General features: G+C 45.9%; 1 protein-coding gene across 2 annotated transcripts in view; it reads left to right on the top strand.

Annotated features, from left to right (window-relative positions):
* Nucleotides 1–17,906, top strand: part of rspo2 (R-spondin 2) — a 45,459-nt gene extending 27,553 nt beyond the window's left edge. For both annotated transcript variants that reach the window (XM_049024758.1, XM_049024759.1), the window contains 2 exons: nt 82–267; nt 17,721–17,906. In XM_049024758.1, the coding sequence (XP_048880715.1) occupies nt 82–267; nt 17,721–17,836 (302 nt within the window). In that variant the 3' untranslated portion in view covers nt 17,837–17,906. The remainder of the gene's footprint in view (nt 1–81; nt 268–17,720) is intronic.
* The last annotated feature ends 4,929 nt before the right edge of the window (nt 17,907–22,835 follow it).

The following is a 22,835-nucleotide window of genomic DNA, read 5'->3' as shown; positions in this document are numbered from 1 at the left end:
CTGCAGTTTGCTATGGGGTTGGCGGGTTTGTCCCCCCATCAGCAATCCACTGACACTAATACCCCCCTCCCCCACTTCCAGAGGGTTGTGAGGTGGGCCAGTGGAGTGAGTGGGGAACGTGCGCCCGCAGGAACAAGACTTGCGGCTTCAAATGGGGCCTGGAGACCCGGACGCGGCACATCGTGAAGAAGCCGCCCAAGGACACGATACCATGTCCAACAATCGCCGAGTCACGGAGGTGCAAGCTGGTGATGAGGCACTGCAGAGGTCAGAGCTCCCGCACCCCCAATGTCACCACATGCAGGTCTCCTTTGTGGGGACATACAGTACAGTGCAAAGGTCTTAGGCAGCCAAACAAAATGATTTTAATTGATCTTCATGTTGTCGTAAGATATTTAGTCTGTCAAAGTGTGTCAGCTTAACCTCTCCTAAAATCACTGCAATATCTGCCCCAATACCACTGTGTGTTTTTCGACTCGACCAACACCCCTCCTTGATTGGCTAATGAGTACCTCATTGAGTTATTTAACAAATTAAGTCAATTAATTAATTAATTAAGCTGGTGGTGACATTTTACCAGCACATTGAATGGCTGAGATGCCCCTGAAGGAGGGGATCGGGATCTGAAGCGGTATTTATCTAGTCATTCAATAACATAGCAGTAGCTTTGTGAGGAACAGAAGAAATACATATTTATTTTACATTATGTTACTTCATTTGCATATGTTCTAATGTTAAATAGTTGCCTTAAAAATTTTTTGGACTTTTGCACGGCCCTGTATCTGTAGGCAAATAAAAAAAAAAAAAAACAAATCATATCACTGTAGTCAGAAGACAGGCCAGACAAATTGCAACATGAAGATGTCACTCACGGATATTTAAATGAGGAGCATGAATCCGAATATAAGTTCCCATATTTAAACGTGTTTGTAGTTATGTGCTCCGGTGTTGGACTTTGATCTCCAAAATCAAAGCGCATTTCACAGTCACTTTGCAACCGCAGAGAAGAAATTGACAGTGAACGGCGGCTCACGGAGCAGCCGGTCGGGATGAGCAGCCCGCCGAGGAGTGTGATCCGCCCCTCCCGGAGTGCTTTGCATTTTTTACTAATTGGTTCAGCGTTTAGCGTTTGAAGTGGAGCCAGGGACAGGTGAGAGGGTGGCTGCTGTCAACCGCAGAGGTGAAATGCGCTGTGGGAGAGATTCCTCTTTATTTATGACTCATCACTCTGTGTGTAAGAGCAACACGAAACAATATAAATTCATAGAGACAGTGAAGTTTAAAATGACAATCGGTGTTATCGTCTCGTTCCTCGACCACAGATTCTGTAATAAAATTCAAGCCGGTTTCCTGCAGCCGTGGAGACGGACAGAAGGTAACCGAAGCGCAATATCTTTCCTTGATGTTTAAACTGAGTTACTTCAGACTCGGAGTTTCGTGGAAGCTGACTTTTGTACCTCGCCTTTCCACAGATGGGGATGAATTCCTTCCTGTACTTAATTCCTGCTAGACCTTTCTCAAATTATTCTGTGGTCTATATTCTGTAAGTAAGTCATTGTCTATTGTTTCCTGCGTCGACAGGACTTGCTACTTAGTCGTGAGTCTTTGTGATCGTTCCAGTAAATGTTTCTTATTCAAAACTCCCCCGTATATCAGCCGCTTACCAAAACAGAGTGGACCACCCCCGCTTCTCCCTCTACTACACATTTGTCCCACAATCCTAGGTATTGCCTTCTGCTCTTGTGTGGTAAAAACCGATCTTGGGTCATCAAACAGCAAGCCTTGCTGTAGAGGGGCTTCCATAGTCCATCCTATTCTCCAGTGGAGATGTAAACACAATTTGCCGTTTGATGGACAGAACGTGTACTTGTCCTTCCCTAAAGAGGTTTATCCCCGTAGCACACTCCTTAGTTTGTTTAGATCATGTCATTATCCTGCTGGATGTACACAGCGTACAGCTTTAGTCATAGGATTTAGCTAAAGCCTTTTTTAACAGGAACAATGCAGCTTCCATCTAGCCCATATCCTCCACCATAATAGCACTTTCCCTCATTCCTTGAGCCTTGAATCCTCTTCATTTACACAGATGGCTGCCAGTGAGGAGTGGTTTGAATAACTGGTAACCTTCTAAATATAAAACCAAGTAAATAATATTTAAGGTAAAACAGAGAGCTCAGATATCTGGGCCTTTCTGGATACTGAGGCAGCTGGATTTCTGAGGGAATGCCTCAGATTCCGCCAGCCATTAATATTACTCAGATATCAGGTACTTTGCAAAGACAAGCATGCAAATTCGTATGCCAGTTTTGCTTTTTAGTATAAGAAATAGATATTATTAAAATAAATAGAATTATTCCTTAGGCTCCAGGCTTACTGTGTTCTACACTGGATGAATGCTATGGGAGATAGATGCATGGATGGACTAATCGAAGGTTGTATGGATTATTCCTTAAGAAAATAACATGATTGTGAGGAGCTGGCAGATGAGTCTGAGGAGTGTGTGGGATCAGAATGGGGGTCATACGAGTGAGTAAAGAGGTTGCATAATATCAGGTGTTTAGACCCATAGTTCCATAGATGAGCTTCAAATACGACACAACAGCCTGTCTGGAGCAGCTAATTGGATAAAGAAGCACCGCAAGACATTGAATGCCGAAGAAGCTGCAAAGTAACCCAACGGATATCAGTAGTCAGGAGCTTGATATCTGCTGTTAGTGTCCACTAGGGGGCCTCCTCTTCTCTCCATGTCATCACTGTGTCACTCACAACATATGAGAAGCATTATCCCCCACTCTGACTCCTCACACGCCCTCATCTCCGGCGGTTTTGCAGCCTCCCCATAATAAAGATATTTTGCAGGCTCTCCCACTTCAGTTAAAGTGTATTATAATGTTGAGGAGTGACTGCAGGGCTGCTCTTTGATCTCAGGTCACCTCCAGGGGCCTTTCGGTCTGAACGCCAGCTTGGACAACACAGCCCCTATCTTTAAAGTAGCTCTTAGAACCCGACAAATGCGAAATTTGTTGATTTTCCTGCTCAGTAATTTCAGGCTCGTAACTTTGGATAGGTTTAGTGCACAGACATGAAACACATATCTTTTCTGTGTATATAAAACCATGCATTGCTGTCTATCAGATAACTTCAAATGGATTACCAAAAGTTAGCAAATGGATGCTAAATCAAAGATATTTATTTCCGCCCGGCACTAACCATGTATTTCTTCATAATACTAAGCCACAGAAAGGTCCCCAATGAAACCCCCGTATTCCTCTAATCTCAACATTTGTAAGATTATATTTGTAGTGCCTGCAACTTTTTATATTAGATGAGACTATCCATCCATCACCATAACCGCTTAATCCCAACTCAGGTCACAGAGCCTGTCCCAGGAACAAGGGGTACCAGGTGGGAACCAACCCTGGGCAGGTGCCAACACACTGCAGGGCCCACACACACACATACACACACACACACACACACACACACACACACAGAGCCACAATTTAGACTCACAATCAACCCACCCTGCATGCTTTTGGACTGTGGGAGGAAACTGGAGCCCCTGGCGGAAACCCACCTAAACACAGGGAGAATGTGTCAACTCCACACAGAAAGGAGCCGGGACCAAACTGTGAGGCAGCGGCACTAACCACTGCACCACCCTTCGATAAGGTTAAACACTGAGAAATTTCATAGGCGCAAGTTGTTTTTCCCCTCATAAAATTATGACATACCTGACTAGCCCAGAATGTGCTGAAAAGAAAAACATACAGGATATGTGGCTACCTCAGGTGTATACCATGTAACAAGCCTACAATCAAAGGGATAGAAAACGCTCAAAAATGGATATGGTTGAAAGGATTAAGCAATTCTTGAGACCTTGGAGCCACATCAAGGCTTTCTGTGTGATGAATATGCCAGTTTCACTGTAGAATTGAGGTAGATAGGGACTCGACTCGGTCAGCCGGAGGAGGACATTTACACCTGGGATCAGGCTCCTTCTTTGGTGTGGACATGCCTGCGATGGCTTGATTCTGTCTGCCCAATGAACACCACCGGGAGGGATTAGCATTTTCTGCTGCGCCGTCTCTCGTCTTCCCCTCTTCTCTCTCCTGGGGATCCAGGCTCACAGACACTAATGGCAGTGAGCTGGGCAGCCAACCACAGGTGACTGTAGTAGTAGAGCTTGAAAACTAGGTTCATTTGGACCGGGCGGTATGAGCCTTGATGTGGCACCACGAAGGATGGACCTCATCCAATTGGAGTACCTGTGGGCCCAAGAGGACGCTGTCTGAAAGCGATATCCCAGGTGGACCATTGCGTGGTCGTCACTGCCCTCCAGTGTCAGGATGGCTTGGTAGTTAGTCTTCCATCACACGGGGATGGCCCAGACTGAGGTCGGACGTGAAACCCGCAGCAAAAGGTAGGAGTCATCTGACCCGGCCCAACTCCCAGCTCAGCGCAAGTATGCCAAGCCTTAGGTCTGGAGCCCATCAGGAGCATGTCCTGGTTCTGAAACAGTAGCTTCAGATGTGCCCTGAGGTAGTGGAAATGTGGAGCGGTGCTCATTCTCCATTCTCCATGTGATCCTGACTCACTGGCTGGGATTCAGCATCCCTCTCCCCGGTTTGTGTACTTTGTTACACAGGGGCATGCGTGTTTACGCCTAGATAGCGGGGCGTTCCAAGGCCTGGCGGGCTCCTTTGTCTCCTGCAAGTTTCGGCGAAGCTCTCAGCCTGATTGTGTTTGACTTTGCCCGCTGTTTGATTTGGAAAACCAACGTCCGAGTCCGTTCCTGAGCGTCAAGCGTGCCGTAGACGGACCGGCAGCAAAAACACAGATGGGGCTCCTGTGGGTGAAAGAGACTTTTACTTCTTGTGAGGAGTGCTCTGTTCAGCAGTGGGATGCAGGGAATCTCATCCAAAAGGAACAGAAATCCCCCCTGCATGTAAACAGAGCCAGCTTTCTAGGAAGGCATTCTCAGACGGTCACTTCAGACCGTTTGTACGGCTAACTCTTTTTCTGAAGGCCCGGTCGAGGTCCAGCGAGGCATGCTCGGCTCATTTCCCAGGGTGTCTTGAGCTCACTAATTGCCCAATGAGGCGCTGGAGTGATTATCCATAACCCGTGTTCTGGCGGTGGTGATGGCTTCACCGGCAGACTAATCTCCATTTAATTAGTCGGCTTTCTAGGTTTAAGGCACGATTCGGTAATACACGCCCCGCTGTCCCCAGGGCTTTTCCCTGCGAGACCATGTCCATTTCCATTCTCTGCCAACTCCAGAATCAGTCCTTGGAAACTGAAATCGACAAATTTACGTGCGTGAAATATTTCAAAATGCACCCATTGGCTTCTGCTGCTTTGGGTCTTTTTGACCGATGGCTACTTTCATGACAGCTGGGGAACGTCAGTTGGACAATTCATCCACATCAGTTAGGATCCACTTTGCCCAAGCTGGCCTCTGGTTTCTGGAAGCTGGCCGTGGTTGAGTATGGCAGCCCAGAACCAAACTGGGAGTGAAGGGTGCCTTGGCCTGCCTAGCAAAGCCTCCAAACGCCCTGAAAGAACCCAACGCTCTCTCTGCATCATAACAACTGTCGGCTGGATGTACTGTTTACATTTTCGACTTCGTTTTAGAGGGATTAATATGGTACTGATGTTTTCTTAATGCATGTGTTGGGTATGGTAAATGATTTAATTTCCTTAAATGTTGCAGAACTCCAGTGATTCATAGACATTGAGACAGTAACATTTTTAAAAGTATTTTTCTTTTAGCTGAAACGCTCAGTCCGTCTATGGGAAAGCCATCTTCAAATGTCAAAACTGCGATTTTCATTCACGGCGATTCTCTCTGCATTAATCTATGGCTATTAAAGGAGGGATATTCCAGCTGATGCAACAGCCGTTTGGTGGGTCTAATCTGCTGCTTGGGCATGTTAGCAGGGACATCACTAAACTGGCAGTATAGATTTTAATCAGTTTAAATTGCATTCATTAATATGATTAGTTCAACTTGATTACACTTGTCTCACAAAGGAGTCTTTTAGTCATTTGCGTCAGTTTTATAAGTCTTGTGCAGGTCACATTCTAGTGGGGGCTGATGGTTAACTGTCCTCAGAAATCTGTATGAAATATTGCCAACAAATCGCACCCCCCCGAACCATTATCACACCACAGAGAGAGGAAGAATTCATGTAGAGAGCTTATCAAACCAGGGAATACCGTTTGGGATGTACCTTTTCCATATAAAATGGATATCCATAGATGTGTATGGATGTAGATATAGTTACGGATATATAGATATTGATATGGATATATATATGTGGCTGTATAGAAGAAGCTGATGTGGAGGTTTGTCAGACACATCAGCTGCCTGACATCAGCCTGACCTTCTGCGGGGCTGCCCACCACAGAGCCATATACTACTTGTGGGACAGAGCTGGATTCATCTTATAGCTTTTTCCTTTCATGGGGGTTGGGGGTGGGATATGAGTGAGCCTCCCCCCCCCCAAATGTCGCGGTTTTCTGAAGGCCGAGGGGAAACATCTGCTGTGCAGTTGCACAAGGGGCCCAGACGCTGGAGGGCCGCTCTGGCGGGTGTCTTCGGAGAGGCGTCACGCCCTGCAGTCACAGCCTGATGGACAGTTGCCCCCCGCGCCATTGGAGACACGTGCAGCTCCGATCGCGGCGAGTCCTCTTCCATTTCCCATCGGTGGGGGGTGCTGTTCCCCTCCCCCGCCGGGTATGATGGCGCGGCCTCTCTCATGGAGCACTGGGACTGCTCCATCCACATGCTACATCTGTTCCCCGGCGTATCTTAAGCCAAGCTCTCTGAAGCAGATCACCGCTTTATTACTAGGTGAGACCCCCAAATCACTGAAATTGCACAGTAATAACAGGAAAGAGGGAAAACAAAACAAACAAGCCGATCCTTACCATATTTGTGGAACGTCTGTCGTCCCGAGGCTGCAATGGCTGCCCCCTAGAGAGATGCTCAAATGCACACCTAGCCTAACCCTACAGATATCAGCGGCCATCTTTGTGTACATTACTGATCTACCTAGCAGTGTGGAACAAACTCAGAGAACTATAGGTATCCCTAGATTTACGTCCAGGTCTTGTCTCAGAAGTGCGGACCCAAGTCCGAATGGACATATCTCGATCATTATGGGGGAGAGGTCATACTGTATAACATACATTATACAGTATGTACTGTGTGCTTTTTTCTTAGTTGCAGTAAATAGAAAGAACACACATCAGTACAATAACAATAAAGAATGTGTTTATCATTGCTGTCAGCGACATGTATGAGCAGTATTATAAGTTGCTGTGTACCATTACATGGTTGCCAGCACAATTGGTTTGTTTTGCTTCTTGCTGCATGCTGCACACGTGGTCTGCTGACGTCCACTACGTCTGCTTGGGATGTCTCTTGATACATTCTATTAATGCTATTATGGGACCCAGGGCATATGTACGATCGGACGCAACTCGATAGGACGTGAAGTCGATGGATGACTGTACGTATAAAAAATGCATGAACAGATACATATATACAAGCACACAGATAAATACACATTGTCAAACACACAAAAGAAACATCTAGATCAGGCAAGCAAAATGCCACGCGCTTCCTCCAACACGTACCCATTCACACACTTGTGCTGCGTGTCACGTATGCCTCGCTCAAAGGTCTAACAGCACGTGCGCTTAAGGGATTAGATTAAGCCGTGGAACGTGACATCGATAGATGCAGTTCTGCATCCCTCACTGCCTTTTGCTCTTCCTCAGACCCAGGCGACGCACAGGAGCTGAGCTCAGACACCTCAGAGGCGTGATGCCTCACCTTTCTCACTAACCAATGGGCGGAGTGTCCTTTCCCTGATTGACAGGCGCTTGTGAGAAGTGCAGAAACAAGACTGTACCAGTGTTAGCGAGGCTGCAGGGGCCCGCTTTTCGCGTAGCCTGTCCTGTTAGCCGACCCCAGTTTTTATTTGGCCCTATAAAAATGGCAGAGCGAAACAGTACACTCTAATTGTTCCTGCAGGAATCCGGGTCCAACATCGATACTGGGAAATAAATCGCGTACCAGAGGGACTTCCACCCGTGTTTAAGAGTGGCAGCTAGTAGATTGCTTTCCACTCACCCCTGCTGCTCCCCCCAATAACCCCCCTGTCAGGAGACACCACTCGGGAGGCTGAGTGCTGTAGCGGCCTGGGCTGCCCCCCCCCCCCCCCCCCCCCCGAGGAAATGCAACTTGAGGGTGAAATCGAAAACAAATGTTACCCCAAATCGTTTGTTTTAATGCGAGTGGGGAGGGGTCATGTGCCCTTATTTCCCTCTTTTTTCTCTGGCCATTTTCAACACTAACATGCTTTGAAAAGAGGATTTAACTTTTCCTCTTAACTGCCTTCCGAGAACAAGGGGGCTATTTTGGGGACCGGAGCAGAATCATATCTGATGAAAGAGACGCACTTAGAACGGGACGGATATACATAGGATGTATGTGTGTATACAGTATCTCAGAGGGGTCCTCAGTTAAACCTTCAAATTAAGTAAATCTGTATAAGGAGCGTGTACATACTCTATGTAATCTGGGGCTGAGTAAGATAGGCTGCACCAGTCTGGCCACTGGTGGGTTTCACTGTGGCAGTGCGAATGAAATGAAATCAGGATATGAAGTTAGGTTATCTGCAGGTGTCCTGCAATACTGCAGCCCCAGCTCCCATCCAGGGCTGCTGATTTATTGGAAACAAATCATTCTAATTGCATCTTAAATGCAGCATTGGAAGGGGCTGCGTTTTTGAAGATCATGACTACAACAGACTAATAGTTGTTTCTCTGGCCCTTTCCAGATGGCAGGAGTAATTGAGATTTGCCTTACAATTACAGTAGAGATTTGTAATATTTAACGGGCCCTTTGAAGTTTTAATTGGCCCCCGGATCCCTGTATTTCCATGGCTTCTGGGGGCCGCTGGTGGCGTTCGCCGGACAACCCGCTGCTAAAACAGCTAGGGGGTGTGGGGGAGGGCTTTGAACAGTCAACCCTGAGCTTTTTATTTTGTTCGTCAGAAGGAAAACATGACGCTTAAGCCAGTAATTAAGCCAAAGCTGATTGTCTGTCATTTTTGGGGGGGGGGGGGGGCGCTGAGCTGGGCCATGTTTTTCAAGTCTGCATGTGTGTCACTATCCCGATACGGACGCGGGGCATGGTAGGCCGCGTTCATCAGCACATCGAGTGCATGCATTGCGATGCATGGGGCTGGTAGCCAGAGTCATGCCTCGCAGAGCTGAGAGGTTGTTGTAATGCAGACGTGGAATGACAGCTGCCTGACAGGCGTTTGCAACCCACCAGGATGTCAAAGTGTGTTTAATGCATCCAAAAGCAGCACAGAAGGCCTTTCATACACACATCCCCATTATATTTAATTTCATTTTAAGACTTTTTATATTTATTGTGAGTTATTCTGGTAGTTTATTGACTTGGACTGACTGGGAGTAGCACTGTTTAACTTTCATTGTATGTTGTGCAATGACAGTAAAGGCTATTCTATTCTATTCTATTCTATTCTATTCTATTCTATTCTATTCTTAACTAGCTTTCCACTTAGTAAAAGACTACCAGAACTAGTTTACAACACCTGGAATCCACTTCTCCCAAGTGAGATCCTCACTGGTTACTGTTATGTGAACTTAATGAAAAAAATCATGTATATAATTTATAACATATATAGTTACTGTCAAACATATCCTGGGAATTCATTAGACAATATTGAATTCCCAGGCTATTCATCACTCTGTCAGTCATACACCTTCATTTCGGCTGCAGCGCTAAAGAAGCTAATCTCGTCCCTGGCTTTTTCCGCTTTTGCTCATTGTCAGCGAATCCGGCTTCAAAGGCCGGCACGGGGAACGGGACCTACCGCCTAATCTCTCCAAGAAGCTCCGCAGCTCCGCAGATGAGAAAATAATGACCCACCTAATCCTGACATTAGCTTTCTGAATCGGAATGCATGTGTTTTAAATCACCCTCACTAAGCAGCCCTTCTGAGTGTAAACAGAGTGCAGGGAATGAGGAGAGGAGCCGCTCAAAGGCGATCTCGTTAGGCTGAATGATCCTTTGCAGGAGGGCTTTTGTCAGTTGCCTGGCAAGATCGCCTGTGGCGTAAAAGATTGTTCTCCTTGGGCAAACTTAAACCACGTCCTACCAGTGTTCTGTCCCGCTCTGAGAGATTGTCTTCTGATTGCTGGAGTTGTTTTCATCTCCTATTCCTCCAAATGTCGGACCCCGCCCTCCCCCCCCCGCCTCCCACTATCCTGGTGTGATATTTAAATCGTTAGCCGGCTGCCACGGACCTACGGGAAAGCTTGACCGGATCCTCTCGACCCTCTCCCCGGCCCGGAGAGAACGAGCAGCGGTACAGCGCCTGGGCTGCAGAATGTTCCCTTCACAGCATTATAAATTTATGCGCGAGCCCCTTAATGGAGGGTAATCCGATTTCGGCCACTGGAATCAAATCTCCTTGGCGCCAGTGGATCGCTTCATCCCTTCGCCGATAATGGTGTTCGCCGGCTCGCTCGTGAGAACGCCGGGCTACTGCCACACAGAGTCATCGCCGAGAGGAAATAAAAAGTAAATATACCCAAAGTTTTTGGGAGGGGAAAAATGGTACTCATGACTGGCTCCCCTCAGGTGACAGGAGTCTGACGGGAGACAGAGGCTATCCGCCCAATTTGTGATGTCTGCTTGCCATGCGATCAAATCCTTGCTTCCTCAAGGCCTCTGCAGTTGCTGGGCTTTTCGATACATCATGCCCGTACGATATTACTTAATGAGACGCAGGCGTTCCGCTCGCAGCACGTCACGTTTCATGCCGGGGAGACCCGTCACTTTGTATTGCCTGCGTAGTGATCTGCGCATTTCAGTCTGTGTTAAATGGTCTGATGGGCCAGTGAAAAATGTAACGTCATTCCTCGCACGCTTTCAACAGCTGTGGCTGAGGCGAATAGGCAGACCCCCACAATTTCTCTCTGTAAACACACTGATGAGAGTAGATCGAGCTGGAAACACAACCTTTTCACACCGAAGGCCCGGAGCTGAGACCTTTGGATGTCGCTCCTCCTTGGCCCGAAAAGTGTTTGAACAGTGAAACCAGAAACTCACACTCAAGTGGCAGGATCCCCACAGCTCTTTGGGATGGAGACAGCGCCCGAGCAGAGCCAGGCATGCGCACGAATGCCGGGGACGGGAACAGCTTATTCCAGCGCCCCCTTGGGGACACGGCCGCGTGTGTCAGTCAAACGCGGTGCGGCTGCCGCGCTCCCGTTTAGTGCTGGGACGCCGGTCAGTGGGCAGCTCGGTGGTTAGGGAACAGGAATCATGGCCCCGAAATTTTGGGTTTGGATTCCAGTGTGAGGGCCTGCTATTGTAAACTTGCGGATGCTTCTTAACCTCACTGGGTAGAGAAGTTAGCTTGTTAAATGTAAATGAAGGTTTTTCAATGGCAGCTACATAATAATAGTTATAACCATTAATATAACTCAAAGAAATGAATAGTGCATTTCACATAATTCAGGGGAACTGCTTATTATAGCTTCCCAGGCTCGTATAGAAGCATATTTGGTAACACTTTACTCGACAGGGCACAGATACTTAGAAATAAATACTATGGAAGTACAAATCATGAACAAATCATGAACAAATATAGTTGTTACTTAAGATAAAAGATGCGTCACGATTTAGTAATGATGAACAAACATGAGATCAATATTTCACTTGTGTTATTCATTGCTTGTTCCTTCAGTAGTTCACAAAGTTTCACATCTAAGATGGTGCTACAGTCCAAACATGTACCATCTCACTCAAACCGTCATACCTCCTCAACGGGTACCCCCAACCGTTTCGCTGTCTGCTGGAACCTTCATTTGCAAAGTGGGCTACTCCCAAATTGGGTCTAGAGTGTTCCACCAGGTCCGGTCAAACCTGGGTTTGCAGACAGAAGATGCAGGAACGTAATACTCTTTTGTATAGCTAAACGTCACAAAAAATTTGCTAAAGATGAGGTTGTTTATTGGTCTAAGTATTCTATCTTTTTTTTCGCAAACCTTCATGTTCGATTGGTTTTACAAATCGATTTATGAAATGGCACCCAGCGCAGAGTCTGGTGCAGGTACACATGTAAGATGAAACCAGGGGGCCCAGAACAATACATTAACCCTTCGTTGTGGTCGAGTAGAGAGGGAAGAACATCCTAGGAACATCTGAGAAGCTTCCAGGTGACGGATGAAGCATTCACTCGCCATTCCACCTTTTCCTTTATTTGTTTTTTTCTTTGAAATAAGGCTCAGCTAAAGACGTGCTGACCACAGTCACCGATGGGAACACGGCCAAGGTCAATGACAAGCAGGAGAGCAAGGGCCTGTTCCCCAGGCAAACAGCACACGGTCTGATATATCAGTAACTTGCCTGCTCTTACGCTGTACCTGTAACCACTTACAGCCTGGCAGCCTCGGAAAGAGCCGGAACGACAAGTGCAGAACTGGCCTTGCACCCATGCTGCCCCCATGATGGCATATTTCACGTGCCCCGGATGACAGAGAGCATCTATGGGTTTTCGGTTTATCTGTAAATCCTTTTTACAAAATGGATTAATGTACAAGATTAAACTGTTGCAATTCCATCAGGCAACTGCTTTACTGTTCTCATAATAGAGCATTGAGATTGGTGATGAATCCAGACTTGCACACCACACATACACACACACACACAGGTTTGTAATTATCTTTGTGAAGACTCTCCATTCATTTCTGTGGGGAAATGTCTGACAACCTTAACCGCTACCCAGCGCTAACCTTAAGCATAAGTAAACAAAAAAAATATTTGGCATTTTTACTTTTTTAAATTGCATTCACAGATTTTTTATAAAACTGAGGTTATCCAAATGACATCCTGAAAAATAAGGAGTAAGGAAGGAGTAAGGAAGTTTCAGGTTTTACCGCACTTTGGGGACGTTTTGGTCCCCAAACGTGATCTGTGCAAACCCACACACACACTCTTTTTATTTGTTTGTTTATCAGCCTCTGCCTCTGAGGGTTTGTGTGTGTGGAGGGCGGGATTTGATCTCCATCCACGGATAGCCTCTGCTCATACTGGTCTAGACAGGCCTTATTTTAGACATGGGCTAATTTTATCAAGAAGGAGGACAGCATACGGTGGCTAAATAAACGGAAAATGGCAGAGATCGAAATGAGCTTTGCTTTGTTTTGTCAGTTGTAATTCCACAAAGAAAACTCCTCAGCCACATCTTTCTTCTCCTGCTCTCTTGGGTGCGTGTTTATACTGCTTTACCGTTTTCCTTCGCGATAAAACAAACTTTGTTTCCGTGGACACCGGTAATTAGTCCGTGATTACATTTGCTGTAGTTGGCATCGTAAAGCCGTGCTCCTTCTCAGCACTTAATCATGAAGCAGCCGTGACACATGTGACGAAGGCCCTCCGACGGCCCGGGGAGATCCATCCAAGCGGCCGACAGGGGAGATGAGCTGGTGTAGGGTGCCCTCTAGCTGTCAGGACCATAATTTCCATGTTGGGACAATGCGGGTGAGCAGAGCCTGCGATGCCAGGCTGGCCTGAGCACATTTTGGTTTGGTACCAAGTAGAACTTTAATTTGGTATTTAAATCAACTACCCCTACATATAAGGAAACGAGACAAAAAAAGCTCCATCATTTCTGCTTATTTAAAATATATGCAGCTGTAAACATGACTTACTTTCCTATTGGGGCTATGCTGAGTCATCTCTATGGGAGTAGTGATGCAGAGCAATATTATAGCTGATTAGCTGGTACATCACATACGTCACTCACATGTATGCTGGGGCAGGGGTGGAGCGTACCATATACAACACCAATACCAGCGAACAAAAGACGCTTCCTCCTACCCTGGGGACGCTACCCCCTACCCTGACGACGCTTCCCCCTACCCTGACAACATTTTCCCCTACCCTGACAACGCTTCCCCCTACTCTGACAACGGTTCCCCCTACCCTGACGACACTTCCCCCTACCCTGACGACTCCTCCCCCTACCCTGACGACATTTCCTCCTACCCTGACGACGCTTTCCCCTACCGTGACGACGCTTCCCCCTACCCTGATGACAGTTCCTCCTACCCTGACAACGCTTCCCCCTACCCTGACAACATTTTCCCCTACCCTGACAACGGTTCCCCCTACCCTGACGACACTTCCCCCTACCCTGACGACTCCTCCCCCTACCCTGACGACATTTCCTCCTACCCTGACGATGCTTTCCCCTACCGTGACGACGCTTCCCCCTACCCTGATGACAGTTCCTCCTACCCTGACGATGCTTTCCCCCTACCCTGACAACATTTTCCCCTACCCTGACGACGCTTCCCCCTACCCTGATGACACTTCCCCATACCCTGACGACGCTTCCCCCTACCCTGACGACGCTTCCCCCTACCCTGACGACGCTTCCCCCTACCCTGACGACGCTTTCCCCTACCGTGACGACGCTTCCCCCTACCCTGATGACAGTTCCTCCTACCCTGACGATGCTTTCCCCCTACCCTGACAACATTTTCCCCTACCCTGACAACATTTTCCCCTACCCTGACGACGCTTCCCCCTACCCTGATGACACTTCCCCATACCCTGACGACGCTTCCCCCTACCCTGACGACACTTTCCCCTACCCTGACGACGCTTCCCCCTACCCTGACGACACTTTCCCCTACCCTGACGACGCTTCCCCCTACCCTGACGACGCTTCCCCCTACCCTGACGACGCTTCCCCCTACCCTGACGACGCTTCCCCCTACCCTGACGACGCTTCCCCCCATACCATGGCCATTTCTCTGCCTCCCTCTAAGCAGAGCCTTGGTTCAGGCCTGATGTGACACTGGGGCTGAAAGGGGTCAGCTGGGATTCATTAATGGCAATACCTGTAGGTCGAGGGTCGGTGATGTCAACAAACGAAAATCACCCAGATTCCATCCTGGGCTATTAATTCCATATAATTTTCTTCTTGAAATTCCGAAACGATGTGCGCACATTTTTAATAAACCTCATATTTTATTGAAAACCCAAATGCTGCCACTGAAGATTTCTTAGGGTTAGTTTCGTTTCTGCTGACATTTACTGTAAGTAAATGATATGGATTTCAGCAGTGGACTCTTTGGTGGAGGAATCTTTGGTCAGTGGCGCAGCTGCAGGTTCTTGGAGCAATTTCCTGCCCTCGTTACACGCTGACTTGGCACAGTCCTTGCTGGCCCCTCTTGGCACATTCACGCAGCCTCAGGTCTTGCTTATGGCCTGCAGTTTTCAGGTCTTCCTGCTGATTCGCAGCAGGACTGATGTCTGGACTTTGAAGGGGCCCAAGTTAGATACACTCCTTATTACTCTCTTGTTTGTTTTTTTTCCTTCTGCTGAGAGCTAAATCCTCAACCCAGTTTGAAGTCATTTAGCAGACTGAGCTGATCTAATATGTGTATGTATCATTTTATACTTTCATAAATCTGGATGCAATGGAACAAGTCTGAATATTTTTGCAAGGCACCGTTTAAAAACTCGAAATGGTTTTTAAACAAATTAATTTGATTCCTGGGGGAAATGTTTTCGCCGATTGCATTTCCAATGGCCCAGTGATGGGCTGGCCCCCCGTCCTGGGTTGTTCCCTGCCTCGTACCCATAGCTCCCGGGATAGACTCCGGACTCCCCGCGACCCAGAAAGATAGGCGGTTTGGAAAATGGATGGATGGATGGAAGTAAGCTACATTCTTAACTTTTCCTGTGGAAAGACTTTGGAAATCTATTGTTCACTCACTGAGCTTTTGTAGATTGAAAACTGTGTTAGCAAGAGGCCAGTGTGTTTATGAAATGTCTGTCTGAGTTCTCGACGCCGCAGCACGCTATGAAGCCAACTCAGGGTCTGTGCTCCCGAATTTACTGACATCACACGCAAACATCATAAATACACTTTTATAAGACAGGATATTGTACTAATGGTTCCAAGGGACAAAAGTAAATACTGTTGTAGAGTTTAGTGCACAGTTAATATGGAGCTGAGTTCGAAACTGATGCTTTATTGACATCAAACGTAATCTTTTTTGACTTGATTACAAGAAAGCTTCTGCTTATGGAGACCCTAAAAAAAAAGTTTAATTTTCAAATAAAGATTACCTCTTTAACTAGCAATTGAAAGAAAAAAGCATGTATACATGGTCCCCAATACTCCTAACAGGCCGACAGATGTTAGACGGCTGTAATTGACTCAGGCATCTTGAATAACAACCTCAGAACAAGTTGGAAATGACCCTTTTCAACAAAAAGAGGGACAGCTTCCCTTCCTCAGAGTAAAGTAAAGTAATCTGAAAAGGGTGCGAGCTAACAGTGGCAGGGCTGATTTTGGGCTGCGACCCAACAAACTCGAGAGCAACCCAGGAGTCTTTTGGGGGGGGGGGGTGGTGTCGGGCAGTGGAAAATGTCCCTGAAACATTTTGTAACCACACATGCCACCCCCAACCCCTGCGCCCAACAAACTGAATGCGTGACACATTTCGGAACAGCTAGTTCGACCCGATTACTAGGAATGATCTTGAGACAAAACAACTGCAGTTTATTTATTTTCAGTGTATGTGTGTGCAGACGCTGGCTGTGTGACATGTGAGACCGTATCTCCTGCACATACAAAATAAATAAATAAATAAAATACCCCGTTCCGCTTTTTGGCTGTTTGACACGTACGAGGATTGTCCCCATTTTCAACTCAGAATGGCACTTTAGACCCTTCGAAGAATTTATGGTGTGGTACGGAGCCGCGTAATTCTGCTTATTGGGGTTTCATAAAAGGGTCGGCGCCGGGCCAGGCCATGTGAGAAGCGCATTAAGGGTAATGGTGGCACATATTGCACAGTTTGGCCTCATTTTCCTCTGTGAAACGGGGCAAACAAGTGTAAGAATAGAATGCTGGAACTGAGCTTCAAACCTGCACTTAGGAGCTCGTTTTCTACAACATTTTTCGTTCCCCCCACAAACCTTAACTGGGCCACATATTTGTTTCATTTTGACAGCCCCATGACCTCCAAGCTGGACGGTACGAGCCCCCCTGTAGATTTTTGCCTTTCTCAAAGTGCCTAAGCTGATGGGCTATGAAACATCTCCTCCCCTCTCCCCCACCCTTCTTAACCCTACGTCAGGAAACACGGGTAGCCAAGTACCTCGGTTCCACCATGTCTCACGTCCTTGTCCATCCCAGACTTGGAATGGAAAAGCTTACAATCCTCGCCACTGTTGGGCTTGTGGCACTGAGGCAGCATTAACCCGGCGCTGGAGGGAGACTTGGAAAGAGCTGTTCAATTTCCCGTGTTTCCTCAAACCACGTTCCCTGAGTAGCTGTGAGCTGTGAAATTGGAGGTGGAGGAAAACGTGTTTGTTTGAGTTGGGGCCGGAGTGTTGCTCTTGCTTGAAGTCCAGCACGCTCGTGCTCCTCAGAGGCTGGGTCGGCAGGATTCTGGTTTAGTCATCTCCTGGGTACCGGAGGAGTCTACGGTCACTAACGGAACTGAGGAAACTGGCATGGGTCAAACAGCCTGGGGCAGTAGCGGGAATGTGGCAGAAACGTTTCAGCTGATGGCAAAAACTTCATAGCTAAACTTGATGTTCGTTTCTTTACCGTTTGTCTCCTCCTGTGCTTTAGGGTCGGGAAAACAGCGGTCCAGAGAACCAAAGAAAAAGTCAGAGAAGCAGAGGCTCCGGGTTCGAGCGCAGAACCAGCACAGCGACCACCTGGCCACCATCCGGGCAGGCCAGTGAGGACTGACACCTCCCAGAAAAAAAGTGCACAAAAGCTGCTAACTGCTACTCCATACACGCCCTGCCCCTCCCCCCCACCACCACCACCACCACCACCACCACCACCTCTCCCCAGCCCCGCTGCTTCCTGCGCACCGGTGGCAAGTTTCCCCCAGGAAACCGCAGCTGAACGATGCTTGGTCCTTTTCTTTTTCTCATAATCTCATCACGTCCAGGAATTAAAGGAAGGAAAGAGCAGAAGAAGGGACCCAGGCACGAGGAAGACGAACGGGGAGGGAGATCTGAACTGAATTGGAAACAATGGAGAGGAGGAGAAGCATAAACTTCGCAGGAACGATAAGGCCAAAGGATGTAAATTATGTCGAAATAAAAGACGGATTGTCCTAATTTATGATGAATGAGAAAACAGTCTTTTTGAAGGAGATGGACCGTTTTTGTGATTGGCCTTCGTTGTACATTTCAAAAGTATTGTATACAGACCATGCTTAGTTGCGAAGTATTTTATTCTCAGCACAAAATGTTTACGTCCAAAATGCTTTATGCTCTAACTGTATATTGTGAGTAAAGAAATTTAGTTGTTGAACTAGCATGGCGAACTCACCTGTATGTTAAGTGTGCTGGGTTCTGTAATACTTCAGCTTATTACTGTTTTTTCAGTATTGAATTCTTCATGGTTCAAAATGTGTTGCTGTTAGGAGAAACAGTGGTAATACTCTGCTACAGACAAAAAAAAAGAAAACTAAAAAACATTACAACATAGCTATTACATTTATATGATATATTTGAGTTATTTATTGATTTTTAATTTTGTACTTTTGTGTTGATCATACGTCTCACTTCTGTGCTGAAATATTCCTGAATCCTTATAACAATACAGATATCTTTAAAATTTCAAATTGTTTGTGTCTAATATATCATAAAATGTACTCCATTTACTTCATTCACTAATTTAAATGTTTCGGGAAAAAAAATGTATTTTTACTTACTTTAAAATTATTATTCATGATAAGAGAAGAAAACATTATTTCATGTTAGTCGCCAGACTCAGTATTTGTAGTTTGTGCTTTATTAAAATACATTTCATGTGATTCCAGTGTAGCTTGAAATTTCTGTATGAAACACCGGCTGCCCAGTGTTTGTGTTTAAGACATTCAGCCTACGAAATCCTACAGAAACAGGCATGTCGTATTACAAGGCCTCAAAACTTTGAGGTGAGACAAAACTGGATCTTCACGAAACACCTTCAGATCAGCTATGCCCAGTTTACCTGTCACTCCCAATATCCTGACTGGTCTTACGAATTTGTGACCTTTGGTTTTACTTCTCACAGCTGTGAGGCTTTAGATGTCCTTGAAAGCGAGATTGCATGCAGTAATAATGCAACGCCTATGTCTCCACCTGTGGCATGTTAAAAATAAAAAAATTAGTTTGAAACCAAAATAACAGCATAATAAAATCTTTATGCTATGTTCGTTAAGTGAGACAGGTGAGCAAAGATCACCCAAACCAAGGGCTGGTAAACCACTCAAAACTGATTTACATGCCTAGAATTCTCAAATTCTACATTTTAAAATTTAAATGTTCCATTAATAAAAGTAAAAACATTTAGCGGCACTACAACAGGCTACTTTGGGAAGGCAGCCAATGACCCCTGTCATATTAAATCTAATGTTGAAATCTAATGCATTAGACCACGACACTAACTTTATAAACTAAGAATCAAATACAGCTCTGGAAAAAATTAAGAGACCATAGCAACATTTTTTGTTTCACTCAATTCTCAATTTATGGGCTTGTGTCTGTGTAAAATATATATTTTGTTACACTGCAGCCTGGCTCTTCCCTGTTTCTCATTCATGAAGATGGGACCTCAGTCCTGCTTCTAGGAGCTTGATAGGAGCACTTCCCTAGCAGTGCACTTCACAGCACTTAATGTTTCCCATTCCTTTTGAAGGTCACTTGGTGTCATCCTACGATTCATGAGAATGTCCGATAGGTTAACAGCCATCTCTGGCATTAGACTGTCACTTCTGCCCTCCACCTGACTGGTTTCTGGTCATTGCCAGTGTCTCCTGCTTCACCTTGTTCTTCTGCACTGCTACAGTATCTTAGAAACTTTGAGCCTGGAAGCAGCCTGCTGCTCATTGTAGCCTTCTGCCAGCAGAAGCAGGATTAAACCAGGATTAAACCAGGATTTATACAGATTTTTCAAAAAAATTATAAGGAGTGGTCTGTTATTTTTTCTGTAATATAAACTATATGAAATATAACGCAGAAAAACTGGACGACAGTGTGTGTGTGTGTTTGTGTGTGTGTGTGTGTGTGCCATATACTATGTAGGATTTTACCTCCACCTCTGAAACCACCTCTGAGTCTACCTGTTAATCACAGGGAGCCCTATCATGTGTCTCAATATGAGTAAAGCAGATGGTCGTTTCGATAAAACCATCCTGAAGCATCCTAGACCCGGAGCTTAACTAACCCATCTTTAGGCACTTAACTATCGGCAAATGCTGCACATTGTTCCGTTTTGATGTCATCCCCTGGCCCTGCGGCCCAGCTCCATTTTTCCATCGGTGGGGCGGGGGCAGCGGGGTGGTGGCAGCAGTGCCGGCGGCATGCCCTCATGCGGTGCACCGACTCGCCGCTTAATTAAGGTCTTTTATGGGAAACGCAGCAGCAGCGATGGTCTGCATTCGTTTTCACCATTTAAGACGGCAGTTCCTCCAGGCTGGCGAAGTCAGCGAGGGTTACGGCCAATTTACATCAGATGCATCCAACGTGTGCATCGCCCGTAGGAGACGTGAGTGCCGCGCTGCCAGGGAGATTACCGATGTACAGTAGCGAGCAAGCTGACGCATTAGTCCGCACCGCGCGTCTTTGGAGTCTTTCCTCTGAGAAATTTAAGATGCAGGATTTACAGGGTCAGCGTTATTGTGTGTTCTGGTTTAAGTCCAGCTTTAAAGAGGTTCTCTTCCCTGCGTCATTTCTATGTCTATATGATGGGAATTCCATGTCAGGTACAGGTATATTGTGGCCAATAACCGCAACCTCACTGTAGCGGCCCACCTAGAAAGACTTTGGAAGATGCATGCAAGTAACTCTGCAGGACAGAAGCACACAGAGTGGCTCTACCTCAGTGCTTTATCAGAGACGTTAGAGGTACCCGGGGCACCCCTGTAAGACGCTCACAACGTATACGAGTCATGGCCGCCACGCGTTTCCTGTTACACCACCAAGCAGCTAGTTGGTGTGTGGGAGGTTTGTGTGCGCCTTCCTTAAGACACAGCTGTGCAATTTGCACTAATAAAAAAACTGTTAAGGAAAAAAAAACATTGCATTTTTTGAACGGGGTTCCTTTAGGGAAATCGACTACCAGAACCATTAAAATGGACCATATCACTGCTGGGGCGGTACACCCCCACCCCTCCCCCCCTTCCTCACAGTTTGCCTGTTTTATGATGTGATTATGTCACAGTTAAAGCACCTAAATGAGCAGAAACCAATTTGAAAAATTCACATCCATTCCTTCCTCAGATTAATGAGTTCATGACACAAATCTTTATGCTCTGCAACACCTGTGCAGGTGGTTAGTTAAATATTTTGGTAACACTTTACTTGATGGGGCATAAATTATACAGCATTATACTATTACTTATGTATTTATGTAATTATCTGAAAACTAAGTCTTAATTACATACTGATCTCATGTTAGTTCATCGTTAATGAATTGTTATGCATGTCTTATTTCAAGCAGTTACTATACTTGTTACAGTATCTATTAATTCTGTAAACCTTTGTGAACAACTGAAGGAACTACTGAGTGAACAAGTAATGAATAACAGAAGTGAAATACTGATCTCATGTTTGCTCGTCATTCATGAATAGTGATGCATCTTATCTCAAGTAGATACTATATTTGTTCATGATTTGTTCATAATTTGTACTTTATTAGTAACTGAAGTATTTCTGCCCAGTCAAGTAAAGTGTTACCAATATTTACACCATTCCTAAATTATATTGTGTAAGTTTCAGTGCCTGAAAAATACAGTTCGACTTTGACAACACATAACTTTGACTTCAAAATAAAATCTCATCACCATAGTTCATTCATGTCCCAAGAACAGAATCTCCAACAATTTTCTACACAATGATCCATCTCTATGGAAACAGCAAAAAATCAAGTTGGGGCATCACTAAATTTGTTTTATTGCACCTGAATATTGAAACATTGAAAAATATTGAAACGATCTGCTATTTTTAATAATGGGAGAGGCACGCAAAGCAAATATCAGGTTATTAGCGTAAAATATGACTCTTTGGCAGAATTTACCTTGGACGAGCATTGATGCAACCGTTTTAAGGTTGCGACCCCCCGCCCAAAAAAAATCCAATTTTCCATGAACGTTTCCCATATGTCAGCTATCAAGGCTGCTGAGCAGAAATATAAATGTTTGTCTTTTTTCCCCCCAAGCTGGTGAAATTCCCTCATAATTGTTAATTGCATCCGGAGTACATTTCCTTCACAGCAGACTGACCTCGTTAAGTAAAGCTGTCACGTTTCGTACATTTATGGCGTACATAAATTAACGTGTCGCTGAGAAAACTAATTGCCTGTGACCCCTTCGCTTCTAGAGATAAAGCTGATGATAAACCCCGAGATGGATGTTAACCGAAATGCGAGAGTAATGGTCCTTTCAGAACAGTTATCTGCCGTGGTTTTAAACTCGATAAAATCTCCACTGAGCAGAGTGTTAGCAGGTGGGTGAAATATTTAGCAGGGCAGGATCCACTGCGAGAAGATGTTTCGAGTTCTCAAGAACATTGATCTGACCTCCTTTGAAGAGGAACAGCATGTCGGCTCATGTGGAGGACAAAGCCATGGTCACATGGGACGATGTTCTCTCATAGGCTGTTTTACACCATGGTGTCTTCTAACAGGTGGCGTATATCCACTTAGCTCCTCCCCCAGGACCCAAAGTGTGCCTCTGTACCGCGC

This window comes from Brienomyrus brachyistius, chromosome 9 (assembly GCF_023856365.1).
Source record: "Brienomyrus brachyistius isolate T26 chromosome 9, BBRACH_0.4, whole genome shotgun sequence".
Classification (NCBI taxonomy): Eukaryota; Metazoa; Chordata; class Actinopteri; order Osteoglossiformes; family Mormyridae; genus Brienomyrus; species Brienomyrus brachyistius.
This window is presented reverse-complemented; position numbering and strand designations above follow the sequence as displayed.